Source organism: Bos taurus, chromosome 21 (assembly GCF_002263795.3).
Source record: "Bos taurus isolate L1 Dominette 01449 registration number 42190680 breed Hereford chromosome 21, ARS-UCD2.0, whole genome shotgun sequence".
Classification (NCBI taxonomy): domain Eukaryota; kingdom Metazoa; phylum Chordata; class Mammalia; order Artiodactyla; family Bovidae; genus Bos; species Bos taurus.
Window position 1 is genome coordinate 67,609,001 of NC_037348.1, and position 25,640 is coordinate 67,634,640.

General features: G+C 59.5%; 2 protein-coding genes across 3 annotated transcripts in view; one reads left to right on the top strand and one right to left on the bottom strand.

Annotated features, from left to right (window-relative positions):
• Positions 1-1,966: 1,966 nt before the first annotated feature.
• On the top strand, positions 1,967-12,571 carry AMN (amnion associated transmembrane protein). The gene is given in 12 exon segments (NM_001077041.2): positions 1,967-2,029; positions 2,744-2,862; positions 2,964-3,008; positions 10,284-10,371; positions 10,467-10,684; positions 10,817-10,954; positions 11,136-11,244; positions 11,365-11,447; positions 11,627-11,804; positions 11,896-12,082; positions 12,195-12,288; positions 12,360-12,571. Coding segments are annotated over 12 exon segments (1,389 nt in total). The 5' UTR covers positions 1,967-1,986; the 3' UTR covers positions 12,447-12,571.
• A 1,699-nt stretch (positions 12,572-14,270) lies between these two features.
• The window catches only part of CDC42BPB (CDC42 binding protein kinase beta), a 98,200-nt gene continuing 86,830 nt past the window's right edge, over positions 14,271-25,640 (bottom strand). Inside the window, exons 27-37 of one of the 2 annotated variants that reach the window (XM_024982176.2) lie at positions 24,540-24,621; positions 23,218-23,434; positions 23,042-23,104; positions 21,522-22,118; positions 19,083-19,180; positions 18,923-19,007; positions 18,722-18,839; positions 18,530-18,647; positions 18,074-18,179; positions 17,910-17,980; positions 14,271-15,475 (exon numbers count right to left, since the gene is read on the bottom strand). In XM_024982176.2, the coding sequence (XP_024837944.1) occupies positions 15,344-15,475; positions 17,910-17,980; positions 18,074-18,179; positions 18,530-18,647; positions 18,722-18,839; positions 18,923-19,007; positions 19,083-19,180; positions 21,522-22,118; positions 23,042-23,104; positions 23,218-23,434; positions 24,540-24,621 (1,687 nt within the window). In that variant the 3' untranslated portion in view covers positions 14,271-15,343. Of the gene's footprint in view, positions 15,476-17,909; positions 17,981-18,073; positions 18,180-18,529; positions 18,648-18,721; positions 18,840-18,922; positions 19,008-19,082; positions 19,181-21,521; positions 22,119-23,041; positions 23,105-23,217; positions 23,435-24,539; positions 24,622-25,640 lie in introns of those variants that run through there. The other variant, XR_003031488.2, reaches the window with a different exon arrangement.

Sequence of the window (25,640 nt, forward strand, 5' to 3'; positions counted from 1 at the left end):
GACCACCTGACCTGTCTCTTGAAAAACCTGTATGCAGGTCAAGAAGTAACAGTTAGAACTGGACATGGAACAACAGACTGGTTCTGAATCGGGAAAGGAGTATGTCATGGCTGTATATTGTCACCCTGCTTATTTAACTTATATGCAGAGTACATCATGAGAAATGCTGGGCTGGCAGAAGCACAAGCTGGAATCAAGATTTCCCGGAGAAATATCTATAACCTCAGATATGCAGATGACATCACCTTTATGGCAGAAAGTGAAGAGGAACTCAAAAGCCTCTTGATGAAAATGAAAGAGGAGAGTGAAAAAGTTGGCTTAAAGCTCAACATTCAGAAAACTAAGATCATGGCATCTGGTCCCATCACTTCGTGGCAAATAAATGGGGAAACACTGGAAGCAGTGAGAGACTTTATTTTTCTGGGCTCCAAGATCATTGCAGATGGTGACTGCAGCCATGAAATTAAAAGACGCTTGCTCCTTGGAAAGAAAGTTATGACCAACCTAGTCAGCTTTTAAAAAGCAGAGACCTTAACTTTGCCAACAAAGGCCCATCTAGTCAAAGCTATGGTTTTTCCAATAGTCATGTATGGATGTGAGAGTTGGGCCATAAAGAAAGCTGCTGCTAAGCTGCTAAGTCACTTCAGTTCAGTTCAGTCGCTCAGTCGTGTCCGACTCTTTGCAACCCCATGAATCACAGCACGCCAGGCCTCCCTGTCCATCACCAACTCCCGGAGTTCACCCAGACTCACGTCCATCGAGTCAGTGATGCCATCCAGCCATCTCATCCTCTGTCGTCCCCTTCTCCTCCTGCCCCCAATCCCTCCCAGCATCAGACTCTTTTCCAATGAGTCAACTCTTCGCATGAGGTGGCCAAAGTACTGGAGTTTCAGCTTCAGCATCATTCCTTCCAAAGAAATCCCAGGGCTCATCTCCTTCAGAATGGACTGGTTGGATCTCCTTGCAGTCCAAGGGACTCTCAAGAGTCTTCTCCAACACCACAGTTCAAAAGCATCAATTCTTTGGCGTTCAGCCTTCTTCACAGTCCAACTCTCACATCCATACATGACTACTGGAAAAACCATAGCCTTGACTAGACGAACCTTTGTTGGCAAAGTAATGTCTCTGTGTCCAACTCTGTGCGACCCCATAGACAGCAGCCCACCAGGCACCCCCGTCCCTGGGATTCTCCAGGCAAGAACACTGGAGTGGGTTGCCATTTCCTTATCCAAAAGAAACCTGAGCGCCAAAGAATTGATGCTTTTGAACACTGGTGTTGAAGAAGACTCTTGAGAGTCCCTTAGACTGCAAGGAGATCAAACCAGTCCATCCTAAAGAAAACAGTCCTGAATATTCATTGGAAGGACTGATGTTGAAGCTGAAACTCCAATACTCTGGCCACCTGATGCCAAGAACTGACTCATCCGAAAAGACCCTGATGCTGGGAAAGATTGAGGGCAGGAGGAGAAGAGGACAACAGAGGATGAGATAGTTGGATGGCATCACCAACTCAATGGACATGAGTTTGAGTAAATTCTAGGAGTTGGTGATGGACAGGGAGGCCTGTACCTTCCCACCATCCTCCACACACCAGACACCAGGTGCCACCCGTCTGCCACCATCCACAGTCCACCAGCCTAGGAGGCAGGAGGGCCTGCCTGGACCCGGCCCCTGGACAAGCCAACACACGGCCCCAAAATGCAGGCAGCTGAGTGCAGTCCGAGCTGCATCTGGGGCAGAGAGGCGCCCCGCCCGCAACGCACCGTTTCCTTGGGAAGTGGTGCCCTCAAGCTTCCTTTATGAGCGCCCAAGGTCTTCAGGTCCTGGAGCTGGGTATGTGGGAGGGGCCAAGGAGTCGCTGCGGGCGGGTCGGAGGTGAATGTGTAACCCTCCCGGCCGCCCCCACCCCCACCCCCCCGACCCCGCCCGGTCACGTGGGCCCCGCAGGGCAAAGTCTCAGGGTCCCAGACGCCGAAGTCCGGCGGGATGGGCGCACCGGGCCTGGTCCTGCTGTGGCTGCAGCTGTGCGGTAAGGGAATTGGGGGGTGCGCCGGAGGCCCGAGGCACCCGGAGACCCATGTCCCCGGGGGGCGCGCCGCGGGAGCGCGAGGGGCTGCGAAACCCGGCCAGCCGTCGGGCCCCTCCTGGCGCAGCGCCCGCGGGGCCGAGCGGGAGGCTCCCCGGAGCCCCCGGGCCAGACCGACGGCCGGCCGCGCCCGCCCTCCGCCCCTACCCCGCCCGAAGCTGGTCCCCCACCCCGCCCCCGCCCCCAACCCCCGGGCCCAGGGCGCCTCTGACCACCGCGTGGCGCCTAGGCGGGGCGTGTGCTCGGGGCGGTCCCCTACGCCCGGGAGCTGTGAGAACTGCAGCCCTTCCCGGTTCCCCTCTCTGAGCCCTGGGCAGATCCGGTCTGCCGGCTGCCCCCCGCCCGGTCCCCCAGTTTCTTGCCCTGGGCCGAGGCCTCCCTGCCCCGATGGCCTCAGTCCTGTGGTTGCCGCCGTTCTGGCAGGGCGAACTGGGGGCCTGCGAGGAGGTGATCTTGGGGCGGGGAGACCCTGAGGAAGGCACGTTTGAACGGGCTCTGCAAATTCAGAAGAAGTTGGGGAGCCTCGGGGCCAGGCTGCCACAGGGTCTGGTCCCACGCCTGGACCCTCTAGCTCCAGGTCTCTCTGGGCGAGGTCATCCTTCCTGGGCACTGGGGGCTCTGGGCAGGAACGCCAGTGCTCAGCCGTCCTCTCCCCAGCCCTGACGCCGGCCGCCTACAAAGTCTGGGTCCCCAACACCAACTTTGACGATGCCACCAACTGGAGCCAGAACCGGCCCCCGTGTGCGGGCGCTGCTGTGGAGTTCCCCGCAGACAAGGTGCCTGACCCCACTCCTGGGGCCGTGGGGGGGTCCCGGCGTGGTCCAGGCCCATGGAGCCCAGTGAGGGGGGCACTCGCTGACGTCCTTTCTGCCTGCAGACGCTGTCAGTCCTGGTGCGAGAAGGTCACAGCATCTCAGACATGGTGAGCAGGGCTGGGAATGGCCCCCAAGTTAGAAGGGGGCCCACAGGTCCCGCCCTGGTCAACTCGAGGCCTCTTCCTGACTGGCCTCCACCTGGGGGGCAGACCCTTCAATCCACTGGCCCTTAGCCTGTGGAGGGGTTTCTGGAAGGGTGGGGAGCCACAGGGAGGGGACCCCGGTCGTACAGTCGCAGCCCAGGCTGTGCCCAGCTTCGGAGCAGGTGGGGGCGCCTCCTGTCCCTCCTGCCCCTGCCTCTGGGTCCTGTCGCCCAGGAGTCCGTCCTCTCTAGGTCTGCCCCAGGGAAGTCCCCTCCCTGCCCCACCAAAGGCTTTCCCTGTCCTGTGCCTCGGAACTCCATCAGGGGGCCTTTTTCTCAAACCGCTTCACAGTGTGAGTTCCAGGGCGGGGTCCTCACCCAGAGGCCACTGGACTTTGTCGGTGAGGGGGGGCTGCTGGTGGCCTAGGAGGCCTGGGCACCACTCACTCGGCTGCCCAGATGCAGGGTCTGGGTACCCCTTATTTCCACCTGGAGGCAGCTCAGTTAATTGATGGTTTTCGAAAGCGGCATCAATTCTGGGAGTCTGGCCCCACAGGGGACAGGGCAGGGGGCGTTAGAGACCCCAGCCCTCACCTGCAGCCTGGGAAGGGGCCTCGGGCGGGATGTGCCAGTTCCTATAGATCCCGGGTCCAGACGCCCTTCCCACGCGTCCAACCCAAAGACTCAGGTGTGGAGGGGGCAGTGAGGGGGACGAGGAAGTGGCAGAGCCAGGGGGGAACCGTGGCTACACTCAGGAGCCCCCACAGCCCTGGCGACCGTGGCAACCAGACAGGGGCCTGGAGAGGGCAGGGGGCGCCTGGAACTGGCAGGAACCCGCATATAGAGGAGTCAGTTGAAGATGGGGGTGCTGGGACCTGGGGGTCCCTTCTGGCCGTCTTAGTTGCCTGGACGATCTCCTTAGGGAGTTCTGTTCAGTTCAGTTCAGTCCAGTCACTCAGTCGTGTCCAACTCTTTGCGACCCCATGAATCGCAACACGCCAGGCCTCCCTGTCCATCACCAACTCCTGGAGTTCACTCAAACCCATGTACATCAAGTCGTGATGCCATCCAGCCATCTCATCCTCTGTCGTCCTCTTCTCTTCCTGCCCTCAATCTTTCCCAGCATCAGGGTCTTTTCACATGAGTCAGCTCTTCGCATCAGGTGGCCAAAGTATTGGAGTTTCAGCTTCAGCATCAGTCCTTCCAATGAATATTCAGGACTGATTTTCTTTAGGATGGACTGGTTTGATCTTGCAGTCCAAGGGACTCTCAAGAGTCTTCTTCAACACCAGAGTTCAAAAGCATCAATTCTTCGGCGCTCAGCTTTCTTTATAGTCCAGCTCTCGCATCCATACATGACCACTGGAAAAACCATAGCCTTGACTAGATGGACCTTTGTTGGCAAGGTAATGTCTCTGTCCCTTCTGGCCCTTAGTTGCCTGGATGATCTCCTTGGGGCGTGCTTGGGGATCTCAAAAGAGACAACAGTCATGCATTCATTCATTCTTCACTCCCTCTCTCTGCTCTGTCCCCGCCCTGGCCCAGCCAGCCCTCCTCTTTGTCCCGCATGTCTGTACCCCTTGCATGGTCCCTTGGGGTGCCCCCCTCACTTCCCCTGCTTATGCTCTGCCCAGAGAGGTCAGCTCCCAGAGGTCCTGGGTGGAGACAGCCCAGGGGCACAGAGACGGGGGGCCGAAAGGACCCAGTGCTGTCTGAGGGCCTTCCTCCAGCCCTACCCGTGGGGCCCCAGTGTGGTCCAGCTGCTGAGATGTCGCCTGTAACGAGGCACAGCAACTCAGTGATTTAATTTGCATTTCTCTTGGTTTGGAACGTGGGCTTCCCAGGTGGCTCAGATGGTAAAGAATCTGCCTGCAATCCAAGAGACCTGGGTTCAATCCCTGCGTCAGGATGATCCACTGGAGGAGGAAATGGCAACCCACTCCAGTATTCTTGCCTGGAGAATCCCATGGACAGAGGAGCCTGGCGGGCTACAGTCCATGGGGTCTCAAAGAGTCAGACACGACTTAGCAACTAACACTTTCACTTTTCACTTTGGTTTGGAACTTCTCTCCCTGGGATTTTTCTCTTTCTGAACACCTCCCCTCCCATTTCTGGGCAGATTGCCTAGGAATCTATTATTTTCTACCCATTAATTGTTGAGTTACTGCAAATGTCTTCTCACTATGGATTCTGCCTGTGTTTCCCTTTGCTGATAAGAAACCCCTGTTATTAATCTATCAGATGCAAGATCGGTTGCTTTAAACCTGTGTTTTCAGTGTTTTGTTTAAGCGTCTCTTCCCCTTTTCTCGGTCACAACCATAATCAGCCATATATTATGTCTCTCGGGTCATGGTTTTCCCATCAGGGGCACATGTCTGAGTCAGACGCTAACTAGGAAACCAGCTGTATTCTTCTCCTTGGATTAAGCCCAGTTTCTCATGTCCTCCTCCAGCCACCAGCCTTGCCCCTTGCTTTTCGGCACTGGGGTCACTGCTCGCCAGCTGCCCAAGGTGTGGTGGGGGTTCTCCTCGAGCTTTGCCTGTAGTTCCTTTGATCTTTCTGCCTGTTCTCCTGCCAGCACCACAGTGTCCCCACTCAGGCTCTGTGAGTTGTCTTAAAATCCACTGGGTCAATTTCCCCCGCCTCTCCCCCACTCTGAGAGGCCAACCCTCAGAGGACCCAGGTGGAAACCGGCCCCCCTGCGCCACCTTCACCCTTCTGTTTCAAGGTTGACTAGTTCTTTGTGGATCTGACTGTTGGAGAGAAATCATAGCGTAGGTTTATCAGGTAACACCAGTTCAGTTCAGTTCAGTTCAGTCGCTCAGTCGTCTCCAACTCTTTGCAACCCCATGAATCACAGCACGCCAGGCCTCCCTGTCCATCACCAACTCCCGGAGTTCACTCAAACTCAACGTCCATCGAGTCAGTGATGCCATCCAGCCATCTCATCCTCTGTCGTCCCCTTCTCCTCCTGCCTCCAATCCCTCCCAGCATCAGACTCTTTTCCAATGAGTCCACTCTTCACATGAGGTGGCCAAAGTACTGGAGTTTCAGCTTCAGCATCATTCCTTCCAAAGAACACCCAGGACTGATCTCCTTTAGAATGGACTGATTGGATCTCCTTGCAGTCCAAGGGGCTCTCAAGAGTCTTCTCCAACACCATAGTTCAAAAGCATCAATTCTTTGGTGCTCAGCTTTCTTCACAGTCCAACTCTCACATCCATACATGACCACAGGAAAAACCATAGCCTTGACTAGACGGACCTTTGTTGGCAAAGTAATGTCTCTGCTGTTGAATATGCTATCTAGGTTGGACATAACTTTCCTTCCAAGGAGTAAGCGTCTTTTAATTTCATGTCTGCAGTCACCATCTGCAGTGATTTTGGCCACCCAAACCCTGGAATTTGATTGGGAATGAATGACAACTTTATATATGCAAGTCATCCACTTGAGAGCATGGATTTTCTCTTCAAATATTTCAGGTCGATGGCTATAAAACTCTTTACTAGAGTCTTAAAATGGTGCATGTAGAGGTTTTGTGTAGTAGTGGCTAATTTATAAATCCTTTATATAATTTGGTTCCTGTTGTGAATGGTGCCCTATTTTTAAGAATGATATCGTCTATGTGGTTATCTTTGTAAACAATGACCGTTGTTGCTCTTCCTTTCCAGTCCAGACTCCTTTTATTTCCTTTTCTTTCCTTATATCACTGTCCAGGATCTCTACCCCTATGTTAAACAAAAGTGACGAAAATAGGCCTTCTTGTCTTGTTCCAGCACAAAAGAGAAGACATGTCGAGGTTCTCCGCTGTGTGATGTTTGCTGTAGTATTTTGTAGATAACTTTATTTAATTGTGGAACTTCTGATCTATTTCTAGTTTGCTGGCAGCTTTTTGAAAAATCATAGATGGGTTGCTGAACTTCCCAGTTTTTTTTCCCTGCATTGACTGAGATGTAACTCCCCTCCCCCGGTAGCCTGTTAATGGGGTTTTCTGAGGCGGAACCGTCCTTGTGAGCCGGACGCCTTCCTGGCACCTTCCTTCGGGTACAGGTTGAAGTGTGCCTCTTCCAGACACTTCCCTTCCCGGTCACACTGATTTTGGTGGCACAAGACTCTCCACTGCCATCTGCTGGGACACCGTTGCACACGCTGCAGAGAACTTGGGATGGGGGCCTTTCTTATCCCTTCCTTTCTGCGTTCTTGGGACGTGATACATTATTGGATCCAATCAGCTAATATTTTATTTAGAATCTTCACATTTCTGTTTGTAAGTCAACTGAGCCTATAAGTTTTTTCCTTTTGTCGTTCATTTGGTTTTGGTTTATTTATTGTTGGTTGCAGTGGGTCTTTGCTCTTGCGGGGACTTTCTTGTTGCGGGGGGCTGCTCCTCTTTCTGGGGCATGGCTTCTTGTCGCAGTGGCTTCTCTTGCGGAGCGCAGGCTCCAGGGTGCACAGGCTTCAGTAGTTGCAGTGCATGGGCTTAGTGGCTCCATGGCATGTGGAATCTCCCCCAACCAGGAATCGAACCTGTGTCCCCTGCATTGGCAGGTGGATTCTTACCCACTGTACCACCAGGAAGTGCCTTCATTTGGTTTTGGAATGAAGGTTACAGTGGCCTCATGAAATGGACTGGTGATTTTTCACTCTTTTTCTGTTTTCCAGAACAACTTCAGGAAGAAGAAATTAAATTTTCCTTGAAGGTTTAGCAGAGCTCACCTGTAAAACCCTTGGTTGGACTGGGAATTTGGGGAATAGGAAGTCTTTGACTGACATTTAAAATTCTTTAATGCTTACTTGTCAGTTCAAATTCCCTATTGCCTCTTGCATCAATTTTTATATTTTAAACTTTCCTAGAAATTGGTATATTTCATCTAGGTTTTTGGCAGTCTTACTGATTTCTTAACCTTTTCAGTATCTGTATTTTCCCTTGAACAAGTGAGGTCTTTACTGTATGTCCATGACCTTTCGGTCTCTCCCTCCCCCATCACATTTTAGTCCTTGATTTAAACATTTATTAAGAGACAGCAATAAGTATTTTTGTTATTTCATCACGAAAGTATGTCACAAAAGTATTTCATCACGCTGCTTCCCATATCTCTTCTTAGCTTCTGTCCTTACTTCCTCCGAGCATGTTTTCAGCGTAGGTTTGTCTGCGGCAATCCTTCTGAAGTCTTTCAGGCTTTCAGTTCAGTCAGTTCAGTCGCTCAGTCGTGTCCGACTCTTCGCGATCCCATGAATCGCAGCACGCCAGGCCTCCCTGTCCATCACCAACTCCCGGAGTTCACTCAGACTCACGTCCATCGAGTCAGTGATGCCATCCAGCCATCTCATCCTCTGTCGTCCCCTTCTCCTCCTGCCCAATCCCTCCCAGCATCAGAGTCTTTTCCAATGAGTCAACTCTTCGCATGAGGTGGCCAAAGTACTGGAGTTTCAGCTTCAGCATCATTCCTTCCAAAGAAATCCCAGGGCTGATCTCCTTCAGAATGGACTGGTTGGATCTCCTTGCAGTCCAAGGGACTCTCAAGAGTCTCCTCCAACACTGCAGTTCAAAAGCATCAATTCTTCGGTGCTCAGCTCAGCGTTCTTCACAGTCCAACTCTCACATCCATACATGACCACTGGAAAAACCATAGCCTTGACTAGACTATTACTTTGTTGGCAAAATAATGTCTCTGCTTTTGAATATGCTATCTAGGTTGGACATAAGTTTCCTTCCAAGGAGTAAGCGTCTTTTAATTTCATGGCTGCAGTCACCATCTGCAGTGATTTTGGAGCCCAAAAAAATAAAGTCTGACAGTGTGGATCACAATAAACTGTGGGAAATTCTTTCAGGCTTAGAGATTGTTTTATTATCCTTTAATATATGACACACTATTCTGGAGGGCAGAGCCATGTCCAGGGCAGTGTCTGCTCTACGGACTTGGGACGTCTTCAGGCAGCCTGTTCCGCTGTCTGCGTGCATCGTTGCTGAGAAACCCAATCCCTGAATGTTTTTCCTTCCTGGGTGATTTCTTTCCCTCTGCCGCTTTTACAGCGTCCTCTTTGTCTTTGATATTCATAAACAGAGCGTTCTGTGATTTTCCTTATTTGGCATTCAATGAGACCTTTCATTTTTAAAGTATTTTTTCTTTTTTACATACATGGTTGGTGGTGCTGTGTGGGATGTTAGTTCCTTGACCAGGGACTGGACAGGAGCCCCTACTGGGAGCAGGTTTAACCACTGGCCTGCCAGGGAAGTCCCCAGTGAGAGCTTGCAGGCGGTTTCCCAGCTTTCCTCGGATGCGGAGAATTCCTCTTCCCGGTTTCTTCAGACGCACCCTGCCGTCGTATCCGAACGCTGGCGCTGGTGTCGAGCTCCCACCTCTCCTGGTTTCTCTCTCTCGGCCCTTTCCTACTGTCTTCCAACTATGGCATTCATCGTGTATTATTCACACTCCCCCTCTTTGGGTCGGTTGAAAACCAAGTTCTTGTTGGAGCCTCACACTGCGGACACCCACCGCCCCTCCCGATGCGCCTGCGCCCCTCGGTCCCCAGGGCTCGGCCCTGGCACCTGCAGGGGTGGGGGGCGGGGGGTCTGCCTGGCTGGCACGGGACTGCACCCCCAGCCGCGGACGAGGCTGGCCCGTGACCTTCACTCTGCCCGGTGTCAGCCTGCCGGTCAGGCCCAGTGCCTGGGGGGCTGAAGAGCAGACCCTGCGGAGCAGGCTGGAGCCTCTCCCCAGAGGTGTTAAGCGTCGGGGACCCCCACACCGAGCAGCCCCCCGGTCCCGCCCTCACTTCCGCCCCGACCCCACGGTGGGGTGGGGTCCCCCGCTCCCGGCCTTCGCGCGGCCTCTGACACCGAGGCCTGGGCGTCTGTGAAGGAGCTGCCCGCGCCCGAAGGGGGCGCGCGGCTCCGCGGCCCCACCACCCCAGTTCCCTCCTCCCCAGCCGCCCCGCTGCCCTTCCTCACGGTGAGGGCTGCTCCAGGGGCGCCGGCGGCTTGGCTTCGTGGAGCCGACGGGCCCTTGAATTGTAGTTTCTCAGGGGGCCGGCCGCCCTGACGGGAGCCACGCTGCCGCAAACTCCCCGCTCCCTCGGCCCGGCGGACCCTCAGCCCGGGCGAAGTGCCCCCCGGCCCCGACCTCAGCGGCCCAGGCGGCGGCCTAGACTCGCCCGCCCACGGGGACGGGGCTCGGGGGTGGGCGCACAGCCGGACCCTCCGGCGCCCACGCGCCGCCTCAACCCGTGCCTCCTGCAGCTCCTGCCGCTGGACGGGGAATTCGTCCTGGCCTCGGGAGCTGGATTCGGCGCTGCGGACGCCGGCTCGCGCCCGGACTGCGGCCCAGGTGAGGGGGGCGCGGGGCCAGCGGGGCGCGGCCGCGGGAAGGGCCGGCCTGGAGGGCGCGTTCCCGGCGCAGCTCAGGGTCGCGCGCCCGCCCAGGAGCCCGCGCGCGCTTCCTCGACCCCGACCGCTTCCTGTGGCTCGATCCGCGCCTGTGGCGCCCCGGGGACGCGGGGCGCGGCCTCTTCTCCGTGGACGCCGAGCGCGTGCCCTGCCGCCACGACGACGTCGTCTTCCCGGCCGACGCCTCCTTCCGCGTGGGCCTGGGCCCGGGCGCCGGCACCGTGCGCGTCCGCAGCGTCCAGGCGCTGGGCCAGGTGGGCCGGGCGCGCGCGGGGCGGGCGGGGGTCTCCCAGGAGCGCCTCCCACCCTGCTAGCCTGGTGGGTTCCGGGCGCTCAGGCGCTGTCTCTGCTCCGACCGGCTCCCGGGCTCACCCGGCCACCTGCAGACGTTCGCGCGCGACGAGGACCTGACGGCTTTCCTGGCGTCCCGCGCGGGCCGCCTGCGCTTCCACGGGCCGGGGGCTCTAAGCGTGGACCCCGAGGCCTGCGCGGACCCGTCGGGCTGCGTCTGCGGCAACGCCGAGGTGAGGGCGGCCCGCCGCGGGGCGGCCGGAGTGGCGCGCGGCCGGGCCCGGCGCTGGGCGGAGGTCGGGGCTCTGCCGCCGCGCCCCGCCGTCTCCCGCTCGCTCTCTCCCAGGGCGGGCGGCGCTCTCTCCCGGTCTGGCCCTCGCTCTCTCCACGCTGACCCCCGCTCCCCGTTTGCAGGCGCAGCCGTGGATCTGCGCCGCACTGCTCCAACCCCTGGGTGGCGGCTGCCCCCAGGCCGCCTGCCTGGAGCCCCTCCGGCCCGAAGGGCAGTGCTGCGACCTCTGCGGTGAGCGCCCCGCCGCGCCCCTCAGAGCTGGGGCGGCGCGGCCACCCTGGCTCGCCCCAGCCTGCTTCCCTGCTGGGCTCGGACCTACGGGGCTGACCCTTCCTTCCCTTCCTGCTGCAGGAGCTGTCGTGTCGCTGACCCACGGCCCTGCCTTTGACCTGCAGCAGTACCGGGCGCGGCTGCTGCACGCCTTCCTGGCTCTGGTACTGAGGCCGCGCCCCCAGCCCAGCCCCCACCCTTCTGCCGCCGGGGTCTGGGAGCACCCCCTCCGCCGCCTCCCTGATGCGTCCGCTTTCCGCCTGCAAAGCTCTTGTCCCTGCCCGCTTTGTCCCCACAGGTCCGAGGGACGGAGTCCCCGGACCAACTCTGTTTCCCTCTCCAGCCCCAGTACCAGGGGCTGCAAGTGGCCGTGTCCAAGGTCCCGCGCCCGCCCGGGCTCCGCGAAGCCTCAGACGCGAAGGCGGACACGGAGATCCAGGTGGTGCTGGTAGAGGCCGGGCCCGAGACCGGCGGCGCGGGGCGCCTGGCCCGGGCCCTCCTGGCGGACATCGCGGAGCACGGTAACCGCGGCGCCCCTTTCCCAGTCCCCCCCCCCGCCCCGCCCCGGTCCCGCCCCGTCCCGGGATTCTGAGCCGGCGCCCTGCGTTGCAGGCGAGGCCCTCGGAATCCTCTCGGCGACCGCTCGAGAGTCGGGCGCGCCCGTCTGGGGTGGCTCGGCGGCGGGGTTGAACGCGCCGGCGCGCGCGGGGCTGGCGGGCGGCTTGGCGGCCGCGGGGCTGCTGGTGCTAACGGCGCTGCTGGCGGGGGCGCTGCTGCTGCGCCGCGAGGGGAGGCTCAGGTACGCGGGGCGCGGGGGCTCGGGGACGCGGGCCGGGGGCTCGGGACCCCGGTACGCGGGGCAGGGGTTCGGGGCTCGAGTGTGTCGGGCTCACACGTGTCTTCGCCTCCAGGTGGAGGAGGCGCGACGAGGCGGCCCCCGCTCGGGCCGGGGCGCCGCTGGGCTTCCACAACCCGGTGTTCTACGCGGCGGACTCCGCGGAGGCGGTGAGGGGCGCCCGGGGTCGGGGCTGCGGGACCTCCCTGCGGCCGGGCTCCCTGACTCTGCGCTCCCGCAGCTCCCGGCCCCGAAGTCGGACCAAAGGAGCTCCAGCCGCAGCTACTTCCTTAATCCGCTGTTCGGCGAAGCGGAGGCCGAGGCCTGAGCGGCCACGTGACCGGCCCGTCGCACCGCGACCCCAGCCCCATCCAGCGGGCCCCGCGGGATCCCCCACTCTCTGCTGGCCTAGGATGGGGGTGTCCTGGCCAAATAAAGCGATTTCTTGCACCTGCTGTCAGCGTGGACTCCCCGCGCCTGTCCCGCGCCCGTCTGGCCCTGCCTGGTCGGAGCTGGGAGGGCCAGGTCAAATGGTGAGGGGTGGTCCTCAGAGCCCGTGCCCGCTGACGCCTAGCCACCCAGGGCAGTCCTGGGTGCTGCCTGTCGGCTGGGGCGGCCCAAGGTTCCGGCCTGAGAAGGTGTTCCCAGAACTAGGACGGGCCTGCTGTGTCCCGGAGGAGCCCAGGAAGAAGCCCTTACTGGGGGCGTGTGGGGGGGGCGGGAATCGGGAGCGGAACCGAAGAGGGTGGCAGAGCCGGCTCCCAGCTGCTCAGGCCCAGGTTGCGTGGGCTGTGCTGGGGCCAGACAGTTTGGCCTGGACTTCCAACGGGCTGGGCACTGGCCTGCCCAGCAGGCTGGCCCAGCAGCACAGTGGATCTGTCCCCTCTGCGGGCGGGGGCAGAGCTGCCCGCTCACCGTGGTCACAGGCGTTGGTGCGCTGGTGTGTGTCCTGCTGGGTGGGGGCTCTTTGGTGTCGGAGGCCAGGCCTGGCCCGTGCCCCGCTCCTGCGGGCGGCTGTGAGGTCCGCGGTGGGTGAGAGCTGAGCCACTCTGACTTGGTAGGTAATGACAGACCGGCGTGGGATGGATGGTGGTGTGTGGGTGTGGGTGTGTGTGTGTGTGTGTGTGTGTACGGATGCGTGCCAGCTTGAACTGTCAGGGAGACACCTGTGTGACCAACATTGGGCACACCTGCCCGCCCCCCCCCCCCCACCCCGAGGGTGACCACCCGTGACCTTCTGACGGTGAATTCGCTCTTAAGCTCCCGTGGCTCTGTGCTCTGCGGCCAGTACCTTTTGAAGCTCGCCCACGTTGTGGGCGGTGGTTACTTACAATAGCTAGTATTTCATTTAAAGACGGCTCACACTTGAGCACCTGTGTTTCAGGCCGATAACAGGTGCTCCTGTGGGGCAGATGTCCGGGTGGGTGGGGCGGGGTGGGGGCAATGCGCCGTGCCCTCTGACCCGGCTGCCCACCGCCTGCCGCTGTGGCCTGCACTCGCGTCTGGTTTTCCAGGTGCTGGACGTCGCCTCGGGGGCGTCTGCCTGTGCCTTGTGTGGGGACAGGGGGAGGCAGCTCGTGGTGCCTCTGCCCCAGCGGGGGCGGTGGCGGGCCCGCTGGCCGAGCTGACTGGCAGAGCTGCAGGGGGCCCGGGACGCCGCTCCCCAGGGACAGCGCACCAGCTCTCTGTGTCCTGTCCATCCTCAGCGCCCCCTGCCCGAGTGTCACCAAGAGCTGACTGCGGGTCAGAGCAAACAGTGTACCCAGCCAGCCACAGGCTCCTGGGCCCCAGACCCCCGCCCAGTGCCATGTACCCACCCCTGCCTCCCCATGAGCACCCCCTCCAGGGGGTGGTCGGCCCATCCTGTTTTCTCTCTCTGAAGCCTAACAGGGACACTGGCCAGACAGCCCCCTTCCTCCAGCCAGAAGCCCACCCCAACCCTGCCTACACACCACGCAGGGCATCCCCGGAGGCCCCCTGGGATCTGCACAGGCGAGAGGTCCCGGCCCTGGAGGCCGGCTCCTGCCACATGGACTCCGTCCCCCGCCGCTCCAAGGCAAGAGGGTTCTTTCCAGCACAGGGTGGGCCTTCCAGTGCTGGGGTACCAGGCACCAGCTGACTGCACATGCCATTGAGACAAACCACCCAGAACTTTAAAACTGCCGTCTTCTGCTTTATTGACAGGTAAATTGTTCAAAAATGTTCTCACAATTCAATAATTACAAAGACTCAGACTTACATTAAAAAAGTAAAAACCAGAACCCCCAGCAGGTGCCAGCCCCAGCGGAAGGCCCGGGGGGCAGGCAGGCTGTGGTGCCCATGTTGCTCAGTGCCGACTCATGGAAAATGCGCGTCTTCCACAGCGTCACGAGGACGTCGGCTGGCAGAGGGCAGAGGGAAGCCTGCCGGTGGCTCACGGCGAGCTTTCAGAGGCCGCCCCGGGCCCTGGCGCTGGGAGGGGAGGCAGAAGCGCGTGGGGTGGAGTGTGGCGGTGTCTACACCATCCAGTAGAGGGCACGAATCATGGGGCTCCATGCGGGGCGGGGCGCCCCCGGGCGCGGCCTCTCGGCCCGTGGGCACAGGGCCCAGCTACCCGCCACCCACTGGTTTCAGGGCAGGAGGCTGAGCGGTGGAAGCGAGCAGGACAGAGCACAGCTGACTTCACAGTAGTAGAGACTGGTGACACGTGTGGCTGTGACTGGGAATGGACTGACTCCAGAGGCCTCTGTCCACGGCTACAAGGTCGGCAGGAGGACTTCCGCCTCTTGACTATGTACGGGCTAAGTGAACAAAAAGGCCACAACCTCACCTCCACGTTTCCTGTCTTCAAGACTCTAGTGACACTGGGAATGATACACAACTTCCTATGATGCTTCTAAGCGCCTAGGAAAGTTTCAGGGAACGGGCCGGACGCGGCACTGAGGCTGTCCTGAGCTGCCTGCGTCCCGCGGGGGCCGCGGCTGGCCCTGGGTGGGCGGGAGAGGCCGGGGGCGTCCTTCATGTGCAAACGGAGCTGCGTTGCCTCACAGCCGCGCAGAGGGTGATCTGGTCTACCGCCAGACAGTGCAGCACGGAACTGGTCACTGTTATAATAAAGCGTTTTCTTCATCTCCATATCTACACGTCGACTCCACGCTTCCTGGGACGACACTGGAGGCTCAGCTCAGTCTTGGCGCTGGCGCTGGAGGCCGCCTGGCCCCGGCCCTGTGGCGGGAGCCGGTGGCTTCAGGCGTCGCGGGACGGCTGCTCCAGGCTCTCGAGGGGCAGCTGGCTCCTGGGGGGGGAGGTGGGGCTCGGCGGGCCGCTGGGGTTGGAGCTGTTGGATGGAGTCGAATGTTTGGTGGAATCTGAATCAGGCTGTGAAGACAGAATGCGGCCAGCGTGAGAGCCGTCGCCTGGGCCTGAGAGTGCAGCTGCCTGGGCAGGGGCGGCCCCGCTGTCTCCTTCCGAGATACGAGGACACACCCTCTCCAGACTTTCCATGTGGCCCCTGCAGGAGAGATCACAGACCAAGGCCCACCACCACCGTGTGGCAGCCACGTGGTCCAAGGCCACAGACGTAAGGCTCTTCCATGGTAAAAGCACAGGGGATAGAGAGGGACTTTCTCCACATGACAGAGGTGTCAGGGAGCAGCCCTCTACTGCACGCCCTGTGGCGAGAGGCAAAGCTCCCATTCAGAGCAGGAGCGAGGCCAGGCTGCTGCCGTCATGCTGCTCAATACCGGCTACAAGGTCCAGCCACCGGGCAAGTAAAGACGGCGTCCACGAGGGACAGTAGAAGGAAAAGCATCTCTGCTCATGGCTGACCAGACTCTGTAGGGATATAAACGCTAAAGAGCTTAACGAGTTCAGTAAAGCTGCAGGATGCAAGGTCAACACAAAAATCAGTTCTGCTTCTATGGAATCTGAAAAGGAAACTAAGAAAACAATTCCATTTACAATAGCATCCAAAAGGATAAAATATATCTAAGAATAAGTTTAACCAGAGGTGAAAGATCTGTATACTAAGACTATAAACACTGCTGAAAACATTTTAAAAAGACCCCGTGAATAAATCAAAGGCACCCCGTGTTCTTGGATCAGAAGACTACTGTTAAGATGGCAACATTTCCCACGTGATCAACCTACAGATTCAATGCAGTCCTTACCAAAATCCTAAAGGACTTTTTGGGGGAGGCATAGAACTGGAAAAGCCAATCCTCAAATTCACATAGAATTGCAGAGGACCCAGAAAAGTCAAAAGAAAACTGCGTAAGAAAAAGCTGGAGGACTCACACTTCCCAAACTTACTACTTCAAAATGTACTATTGGTACATCCCTGGTGGTCCAGAGGCTAAGAGCTCGCCCGCCAATTCAGGGGACATGCGTTCGATGCCTGGTTGGGAAACAAAGATCTCACACGCCACGGGCCAACCAAGCCCATGCTCCACAGCAGAAGCCACCGCGATGAGAAGCCTGTGCGCGACTGGAGAGCCGCCCCCGCGCACCGTAGCTAGAGAAAGCCGGGCAGCCACCAGTAAATCAAGCTGAGCGAGAAGCTGAGCAACTCCTGAAAATGGGGGATGAACAGGTGCGTTGTGCTAGCTCTCGGGTTACAGGTGCTGCAGCAGAGGCTCCAGGAATAGAAACATGTAAACAGAAGAATTTACTAAAGGGTAACCCCACAAGACAGAGGGAAGTAAGTGGTGCCACGTGCTCTAGAGGGAAGGCGGCGCAGATCCTCACCACACACGCAAAGACACACTTACACACTCTCACTCCCTCAGACACTTTCACCACACAGGGACGAAGGAAAAGCCTGCCAAGTTCTCAGAGTAAAAGAGAATCTACCTTAATTGAAAAAGACAGACTAGACTGTATAAGAACTAAACATTTCTATGTGTTAAATTTCTACATGACAGCACCTTTACAATTAAAGACAAAATTAAGATGTCAGTGATACTGGGAAAAGTACTTGCAACAGGTAATACCCACAATCCATGAAGAGTTTCTGTGAACGAGGAGGAGGACACAGTCCCTCAAGAGCAGCCAGGTGAAGGGTGCAGAGCTGGACCTGGAGGAGCGAGCGGCCGCCCCACACACCCCGAGTTCCGGGCGTGCCAGGAAGGTGAGGGACTCATGCAGCGGAGCCCTATTTCTACCGTCAGCTCAGCAGCCCTGCACCCCTGGCCTCCTGTCACGGAAGTGCCGCCGGGGCCCAGCCCTCAGGCCACCCTGCCTCCTGCTCTCCTCCCCCACCACACAGGGGGACTGAGGACACTGCCGTCTGCAGTGGGACCGCCCGACAGCACTGTGTTGACCCTCCACACTCCGATCCCACGGGGCTGTTGGAGGAGGAGAGAGAGCAAGACGCACAGGCCACCTGTGCGCCTTCTGGCGTTCCAGCCGTATGTGCAAGACCACCCAGAAAAGTCTAGACGGGAGCAGCCTCCCTGCATGCTCCAAGCACACGGACGCCCACCCAGTCAGTGCCCGGGAGGAGAGATGGGCCCCAGCACCTCAGGGGCCCTTGGCTGCACCCTCCTCAGCTAGGCCAGGGGGCCAAGCCACGGGGCACCCGGGCCTGGAGGCGGCCTTGGTCTCCTGAGGCCACGACGAGGAGGGGAGAACTCTCATCTTTCTCCCGAAAGACTCACGGCAGCGGAGCCCGTGTCCTCCCCTCTGGGTGCAGCCTGAGCAGTCCAGAGAAGGCGGTTCTGGGGGGCTGGGGACCACGGAGGCCCGAGGTGGCCACTCCAGGGCAGACAGAGCCTCAGACCCCAGGCCTCCGCCTTCGCCAGGCGAACCTCACCTCTTTGTCAAAGTCCTGGTCAGGGTCAGACATACTCCTTAGCGGCACAGCCACTCCGGGTTCAGATCCCCCTACAAAACAAAGACGGCCATCACCCTGGGGAAACAGTTGAGAGCAGAACCGCAAGCCCAGCCCCGTTTCCAGGTCCCCCTCTGGGCCCCTACCTGACGAGGGCCACGAGACGTAGGGCTTGTTCCTGGGCGGAGGTGGGCGGGACAGGCTGGCGGGGGCAGGGCCCGGCCTCTCCTCCTGGGCGGGGGGCACGGCGCTCTGCGCAGAGAGCAGTGCGTCAGCTCGGGAGCACGCACCGGCTGCCGGAAGCGGGCAGCCAGGCCCCGGGCAGAGCGTGCAGGCCACGTGTGGAGCCTGCGGCAGCAGCAGGCGGAGGCCCTGGGCCTCCGTGGGGAAACAGGCTGGGAAAGCCCTCTGGACAGCTGCTTTGGGCCAGCTGTGGGCTAAGAACTGGCGGTGAGTGAGGGCAGTACGCCACCTGCCCTTACTGCGCTGTTCCAGCTGTCATTTCTGACAGCGATTTCCTCAGGACACCGTAAGAAGCGGTGAAGGCCGCAGACCCTTAGGGAGCCGCGGGGAGGGGTGTGGTGGGGGCGGCCGGGGCTCACCAGAGGCAGGTCCATGAGCACCTGCATGCCGTCGCCCGGGCCCATGTGGGCCACGTGGTTGAAGTTGGTGGGGTTGGAGATCATCTTGGACCGCAGCTCCGGGTCTCTCAGCATCTCTCTGCGGAGGAAGGGGCATGAGGCCCCGTCCCACCCCCACCCCCCACGGCCCCGTCCCACTCCCGCGGCTCCTACCGCCGCTGCTGCAGCCGCTCCTCCTCCGGGACCTTGAAGACGAAGCGCCTCTTGCTCCGGGTCCGCAGCATCTGCTTCCGGCTGTTGTCCGAGGTGTCGGGCACGTTGAGCACGGTTCCTGCGGGCCAGAGAAGGGTCGCACGGCTGCTGACTCCTGGGAAGCACCCCCCACCCCCTCCATCCTCTGCAAGAAGGGCTCACCCGAGGCCTTGCTCTTGAAATAGATCAGGCGGGGAGGCTCGCAGTTGAGGAGGTTGAGGCTGCCTTCCAAGTTCAGGGGCCGGATCTGTGTTGGGAACCAGATGGGTAGGTGGCTGCCCTGCGTGGGCGGCGGGCACCGTGCACGCACCCCGAGCCTTACCCTGCGCAAGCCGACCGTCTGCACCCACTCCATGGTGCGCACGTCGAAGACGTCCACGCCGTACTCGCTATACACCGTGACGTGCGTGGGGCTGCAACCTGGCGCACACGGAGCAGAGGGGTGAGCCCGGGCCGCCCGGTGCCAGAGGCCACCAACCCGCACGGGCGTGCCTTGGCCCAGGCCCCGGGGCCCCCACTGCGGAGGGAACCTCCGCTCCTGACATCTGACAGCGTTAAATACCACTGCACATTGAGCACTGACGACGACCTACTCAAAACTTCGTTTTTCATTTAGCTTGCTTATTATACAGTTCCAGCAGAAGCTTATTACTGTTCAGGCTGAATGCATCGCAAATCCAGACAGGGACCTAACGTTTTTTCCTTAAGGCAAACAACTCCTTTGAGATTCCAGGAGTCAGACTTCTGAGTAAACAGTTAAAATCTCCCCCAAACTATCGCTGTGCTCTGAGTGAGGTGCTGGCCTTCCCTGAAGCTGTCTGCAGGCCGCCCTCCTACAGTCGGTCTGAACATACACGATGACAATCACTCTCCTGCATGGGCTGGGGGCCTGCTGCTCTCCCCCTCCCGCCACAGGTCTGGATGGAAAACCCTCCTGGGGCAGGACTAGGAGACGGAGGCCTGCTGGCCCGCGGCACCTGCGGTCCATGGGGACTTTCCCACTGCTAGGACAGCGGGGCAGACGTGAGCCGGCCCAGAGAGCATCCTGGAGGGCGCAGCTGTCATGCCAAGCAGGCAGGGGGCTCTGGCTCAGCCTAGGTTCCTGTCCTCCTACGTCCCAGGGCTGAAAGTCACTCCTCGCCACATCACACTTAACTGAATTTCTAAAAAGCTTCTGCTATGTTGATATTAGATTCCAAACGGGCCGCCTGATCACACCTGTTCTTTGGAGCACAACAAAGAAAATACAACAGGGTTTAGGGAACAAAAGACGCTAAACTAGTCGCCAAACCGTCCTGGTGGTGACATTTCAGACAAACCGTGAGGCCTGCTGAGTGCCACACCTGACGAAGATGGCCAGAGGGCCCTGAGAGACCTCAGAGACCTCGCCCATGCGGGGGCTCCGGGAGCTGCTCCCCTCACGCCGGAGCACGTGGGGCTCCATCTGCAGACAGTTTACTGACAGACTGATACACTCAGCTGCCCAGTTAAAAAAAAAGTAACCGGTTAAATCAGCAGGAAGGCCCCTGCTGTTGGTGGGCAGGTCACTGCCCTGTGTGGCTCCTGGAAGGATGGGGCTCCTGTGACCGGGGTGGGGTGGTGTCTGTGTGTGAGGACATGCGCGTGCTCACGTGGGGCTCGTGATGAGCAGGAAGCAGGGCTAGGTCTCCACCCTGAGAGCTCCTGAATGAGTCCTGCAGCTCTAGAACTGGCTGGCGTCTGTACTGTGCACAGATGAACCGAGCACAGAGGAGGGGAGAGGGCTGGACTCGGAAGAGAATGCAGCAACCTCACGGCCGAGATCAGAATGCGCGGCTCCCAGCGACCTGTATCCTGCTGGAGTTACCAGGTGGCCGCGAGCCCATTCTTGCACTGGCCACCCACAAGGACAAGGGGGCACGGCGGGGGAGACCAGGAGGGGAGATGCTGAGGCCACAGCTGCCCGCATCATGCCCGGGCCCCGGCCAAAGGCGAACAAGGCCGAGAAAGAGCCAGCTCCCCTTGGCCCCTGGCTCCTGGTCCCAGTGCCCGTGGGTGTTCTGCCAGTTTGGTGAGGCCAGCGACAAGGCAGACCCAAGAAGTACTTCTAGGGAATCAGGGAAAAACAGAACACCTCCTCCTACCCTGCCAGCTTGAAATAGACGTGTGACCCGCGGGTGACCACGCAGACCACCTGCTACGCCCTGTATTGAGTGGGTGGGATCTGAGGTCAGGCTTTTTGACACAAGAGCAGACGGCAGGCCAGCAGGGCGTGGAGCACAGACTCCAGTCGCCGGCGCCATCATCCTGGCAGAAGGACACTCGGTTGACCACCCAGAGTGGCTCCTGCCTGCAGCACGGCGTCTGTCCCGAGAGGACCCCAGCCCAGAGGTCAGGGCCGTGTACTTTCTGCCCAAGGAAACCTTTAGCTTATTGTCATGACTGTGTAAAGTTTACACGTCATCAAGAATGTCTTTTAAAAAGTGAAACAACGCAGGTCCTTCTCCCATTCGCCTTGCTTTCCCCCTGGCGAGGCCAGCCGGCTGCTTGGCTCCTCAGCTGAGGGCCCCCCGAGGGAGGGGTGGGCAAGCCCCGCTGACCGGCCAGGGAATGGCCCAGGCCCACCCTGTCCTCCGCAGCAAGCTGGGGAGTCCGCCTCTCCTGCCGCCCACCCTGAGCACTCGGCTGAGGGGCAGGAGGACAGACCAAGGCAGAGAGGACACGTGCTGACCGGCGGGGCGGCAGCGGCGACGGGGTATGGCAACAGAAAACATATACATACTACAGGCAACGGGCGCCGCAGGCCACATGAGCTCCTGAGCGCGTGACCTCCGACCTTGTGGGTCCACGTACAGTCCCATGTGGCTGAAGCAAAGCAGGTACTCCTCACTTTTGAGCTCCACAGCACAAAGGGCATCAAAAGACTGTTGTGAGAGGAACGTAAGCGAGGGGTCATTGGGATTTACCAGGTTTAGAGCCTGCCCATCTCCCTGGGTGCTCAACAGAGAGAACCCGGAAGGGTAGCCAACACAGAGCCTGTCCTTGACTGCGGCCATCCACTGCACATTGCCAGGGGCCACAAGCTCGCTGAGCTTCCTGTGCAAAGGCTTAGTTCTCTGGATCTCATAGCAAAGGACCAGCCGCTTCACTGCCACAAACAGGCAGGTGGGGCCGCTCTTCTTCAGCGTCCCGGTCACTATGAGCTGGCAGCCTTTTGTCTCCGGAAGCTTGATGTCCATGTTGCTCTCGGCCCCATCGAAGGAGGACCACGGACAGAGGTGGACGTGGTGGTTCCGGCCGCAGAGGAGGACGGCGACTCTCTCTTTGGGGGCGAGCTCGATCTGGTACACCTTCTTGTAGTCAGCCACACGGACGATCACTGTGGACGGGGCGGGAGCATGAGGCCAGGGTTCTGCGGACGCCCCCCGGAAGGCCTCCCGGTTCACGCCCTGCTGTCTCGTCTTTCTTGTACCCCCGGCCCAGACCCCTGGCTGGGAGGTGCTGAGTGCAGGGAGGCTCTGAGGGTGCACCCTGGATTCCCCTCATCCCTGAACCCAAGACCCTGCATCTGGAAAACAAAGGGCTGTCACCAGCTTCACTGGACCCTTAGATATACTCAGAGGATGCAGCCACCTCCTCCTGGGGACCCCAGACCAACCCAGGACCCTCGACACCCTCCCTGGGTCAGGACCTCCACTGGGGTTTCAGTCAGAGCCCTGGGTCTGGATCCTGATGGGGAACAGCTCCGCAAGAGCAGCCACCACCCCAGAGCCACACATGCTCCCCACTCTTCCCTGGGGCAGGAGTGCCGACACCCCAGGCTCCCGGGGAAGGGGCCACTGCCCTCTCAGGGAAGCCCCCTGTTCACCAGGGAGATCCCTGGAGCCAGGCCCGGGCAGACTTGGGGATACTCCTGCTTTTTCTTCTGGGAGGAATGAAAAGTCAAAACGTGAAGCGAAGGAAGGAGCATTTTGTCTGATAAGGCCTCCGTGTGCCCGGGAATTAAGGACCCGTCTCCCCTCGCCCCGTTCTTCCCAGGAGGACTCTCAAGACCGCTCTCGGCATCTCACTGGACCAGGCGGGCCCTGGGGCAGGTGGACAAGTGCCAGACAGCTGTCCACCGTCGGTCTCATTTGTGGCCTATTCCTCTCCTCAGCCGCTGGCCAATCTCCTTCTCTGTGAAGCTCTCTGATGCGGAGACCGAACTCCGCCATCCAGGGAACCCACCTTAATGCCCACGCGTCCCCACCGCTGACCCCTGCCTGCGGCACAGAGCGGACGGCCCAAGTGCCACACACTCACCATCCCGGGTCACCTCTATGACGTAGAGCCCTTCCTCGAGGCCAATAGCGATCCGGTCCCCGTCTGTGAACGACGCAACGGAAGTCACGATCCTCTGTCTCCGGAGTAACTACGAGTCCCCACGCTGCCCACCCGCCCTGGCCCCCTGCGTGGGCACCGCAGCGCGGGACACGCACCCAGGATGGCGGCCGTGAGCACGGCCTTGATGAGGGGCAGCGAGCTGTCGTAGGCCTCCTGGGGCACGTGCACCGCCTGGCTCTGCAGGCGGTTCTTCTGGAGGATGGCCTGCAGGCCCTCCAAGATCCCCACCCATTTCCGCTTCTCATTTTCGTTCTCTGTCAGGATGAGCAGCGAGCTGGTCTTAGAAGGGGCACCTAAGAGAGAGGCCGTCACCTTCAGGACAGAAAACAAGACAAACGATTCATAAGACAACGGCACACGGAGCCAGTGCCAGGCAGCCTAGAGGGGCCAGCACAAGGCCACTGCCTGGAGCGCTCCCTCTGGGGGCCGCTGGGATCCGGTCCAGCCGCCCGCAGGGGCCGTGCGCAGCCTGATCTCTGAGTGCAGGGCACTCCACTCTCACCAAAACCGGCTAACTGTTCGCTCTAACTGCTCGTCACAGCCAGGAAACCCACTCTCAGAATGCGTCCAGCTAGAGTGGGAGTTCCCTGGCAGTCCAGTGGTCAGGATGCCACACTCTCACTGCCAAGGGCCCAGGTTCAACCCCAGGTCAGGAAACTGAGATCCCAAAAGCTGTACAGTGCAGCCAAAGCGAAGAAAAAAGACAAAAAGAAAGGGGAAAAACAACACAAAACAACATCCAGGGACAAGGGACTCTCACACACCCACCTCCCTGGGGGCTCCCCAAACACCAGGCACCGCGAGCGACCCTCGCTGCCACAGAATCATCCGGGCACAGTGATGGCGACTCTCTGTACCACATACAGAGGCAGGTTCTGAATAGAGACGCGATTTAACAGAAAATGACCTGTGGTCTTGGTTTTGTGGTCAACCAGATTTTACTGTAGCTGTGAAAATTCCCAGTGGAGGGGGAACTCAGTCTTCTGGAAGCTTCCTGAAGCCACAGCACCCACCACCAGCCCAGCAGGGTGCGCCCCACCTCCGCCAACAAGACTGCTGACAGCAGCATCTACCGATTTCTTTCCTGCTTTGCTCAGGTTAATGGCCAGTGAGTCCTGGGAGGGAGGCTGAAGGGCCCGTTTCCCTACAGCCAACCCGTGAGGCACTTCAGTGTCCAGTGCCCTGGACGGAGGGGCCAGGACAGACTGCAGATGAGGATGGAGCTGGAAGGCCTGGCACTGGGGGGCTTGTGGCTGGATGAGCCGAGGCCAGCAGTCTAGAGAAACAGGAGGTCCCTTCATGTGGGCCCCTTGCTACCACACTAGGAAATGCTCAGTAACGTTACCCTTTCATTTTAGCCACATGCACTTCTTTAACGATTAATGAAACACGTTGAAAAACCAGGAAGAAAACGTACCCTGAATATACATGGAATATCTCGGCGTGAGGCATGTATGACGTCTGAAGCCAGGACGGAGCTCACAGAGAACTCTTCATCTCTGTAAGAAATAACACGTTCAGAACACAGGGCCTGTCCTCCACCCATGGGACCACGATGAGAGAGGACACCTCTGGGAAAACCTCCCTGCCTCCACCCGGATATGAAACACTGATACTGACAAAGCCAGCCTACAAAGGGTGAGACTCTTACACACACTTAGGTGGTGGGGGGCGTCGGGGACTTAACCCCTCCCCAAGCCACACTGCTCTGGCCGTGCCAGGCCGCGCGGCAGGCACACACCACGTCTTTGCTGTGTCTTCTGCTTGGCCGTAAACAGGGGAATGAAGTCTGCTGTGGCAGCCGGGGAATCCCAGCCACTCTCGACCCTGGGCTGTGAGCAGCAGATGCCCGGGACGCCCAGTGCATCCTCAGCACGGCTGGGCTGGGCACATCTGTGTGTGTGTGTGTGTGTGTGCACGCGCGTGTGTGTGCGTGTGGGGGGGATGGGCAGGACCACCTGGGGACGTTTCCAAACCGCAGGTGCCCCCGGTCACCCCTGCCCCACGGGCCCCCAGGTACCAATGCTGCCGAGGCAGCTGCAGGGCAGGTGGCACAGCAGGTGGCTGGGGCAGGTGGCACAGGGGCAGGCTCTCCACGTGGGGGATGTGGCCGCCGTGGCAGCTGCACCCCCAAGCTCCAAGCTAAGCTCGCCCTGTTTCTTAACTGGCTTAGCCTTCCCACAGCCCCAGGCCTCAGAGTGCTGCTATTCTGCCCATTCCAGGGACTGAGGTGTTAATGGGGGCTCCGCGCTTTCCTGTGCTGATGGCAGGAGGGAGCTGACGAGGCACGAGGGGGTTACGAGAGGCGCCGCTGAGTTGGAGTGGCGGCCCCAGGGAGTCAGGGCTCCCAGAGGCAGAGCACACAGGCCGCCCCAGCTGCGCGCTGCCTGGGCTGGATTCTCTCTGTTCCGGGGTGCATAATTTTCTCATTAGATGCCTACTTGGCACATCTTTCAGGGCAAAAACATCCACAGCAGGAAGGTTTCTAGCGGGCCCCTGTTTCAGAGTGGCACAACGA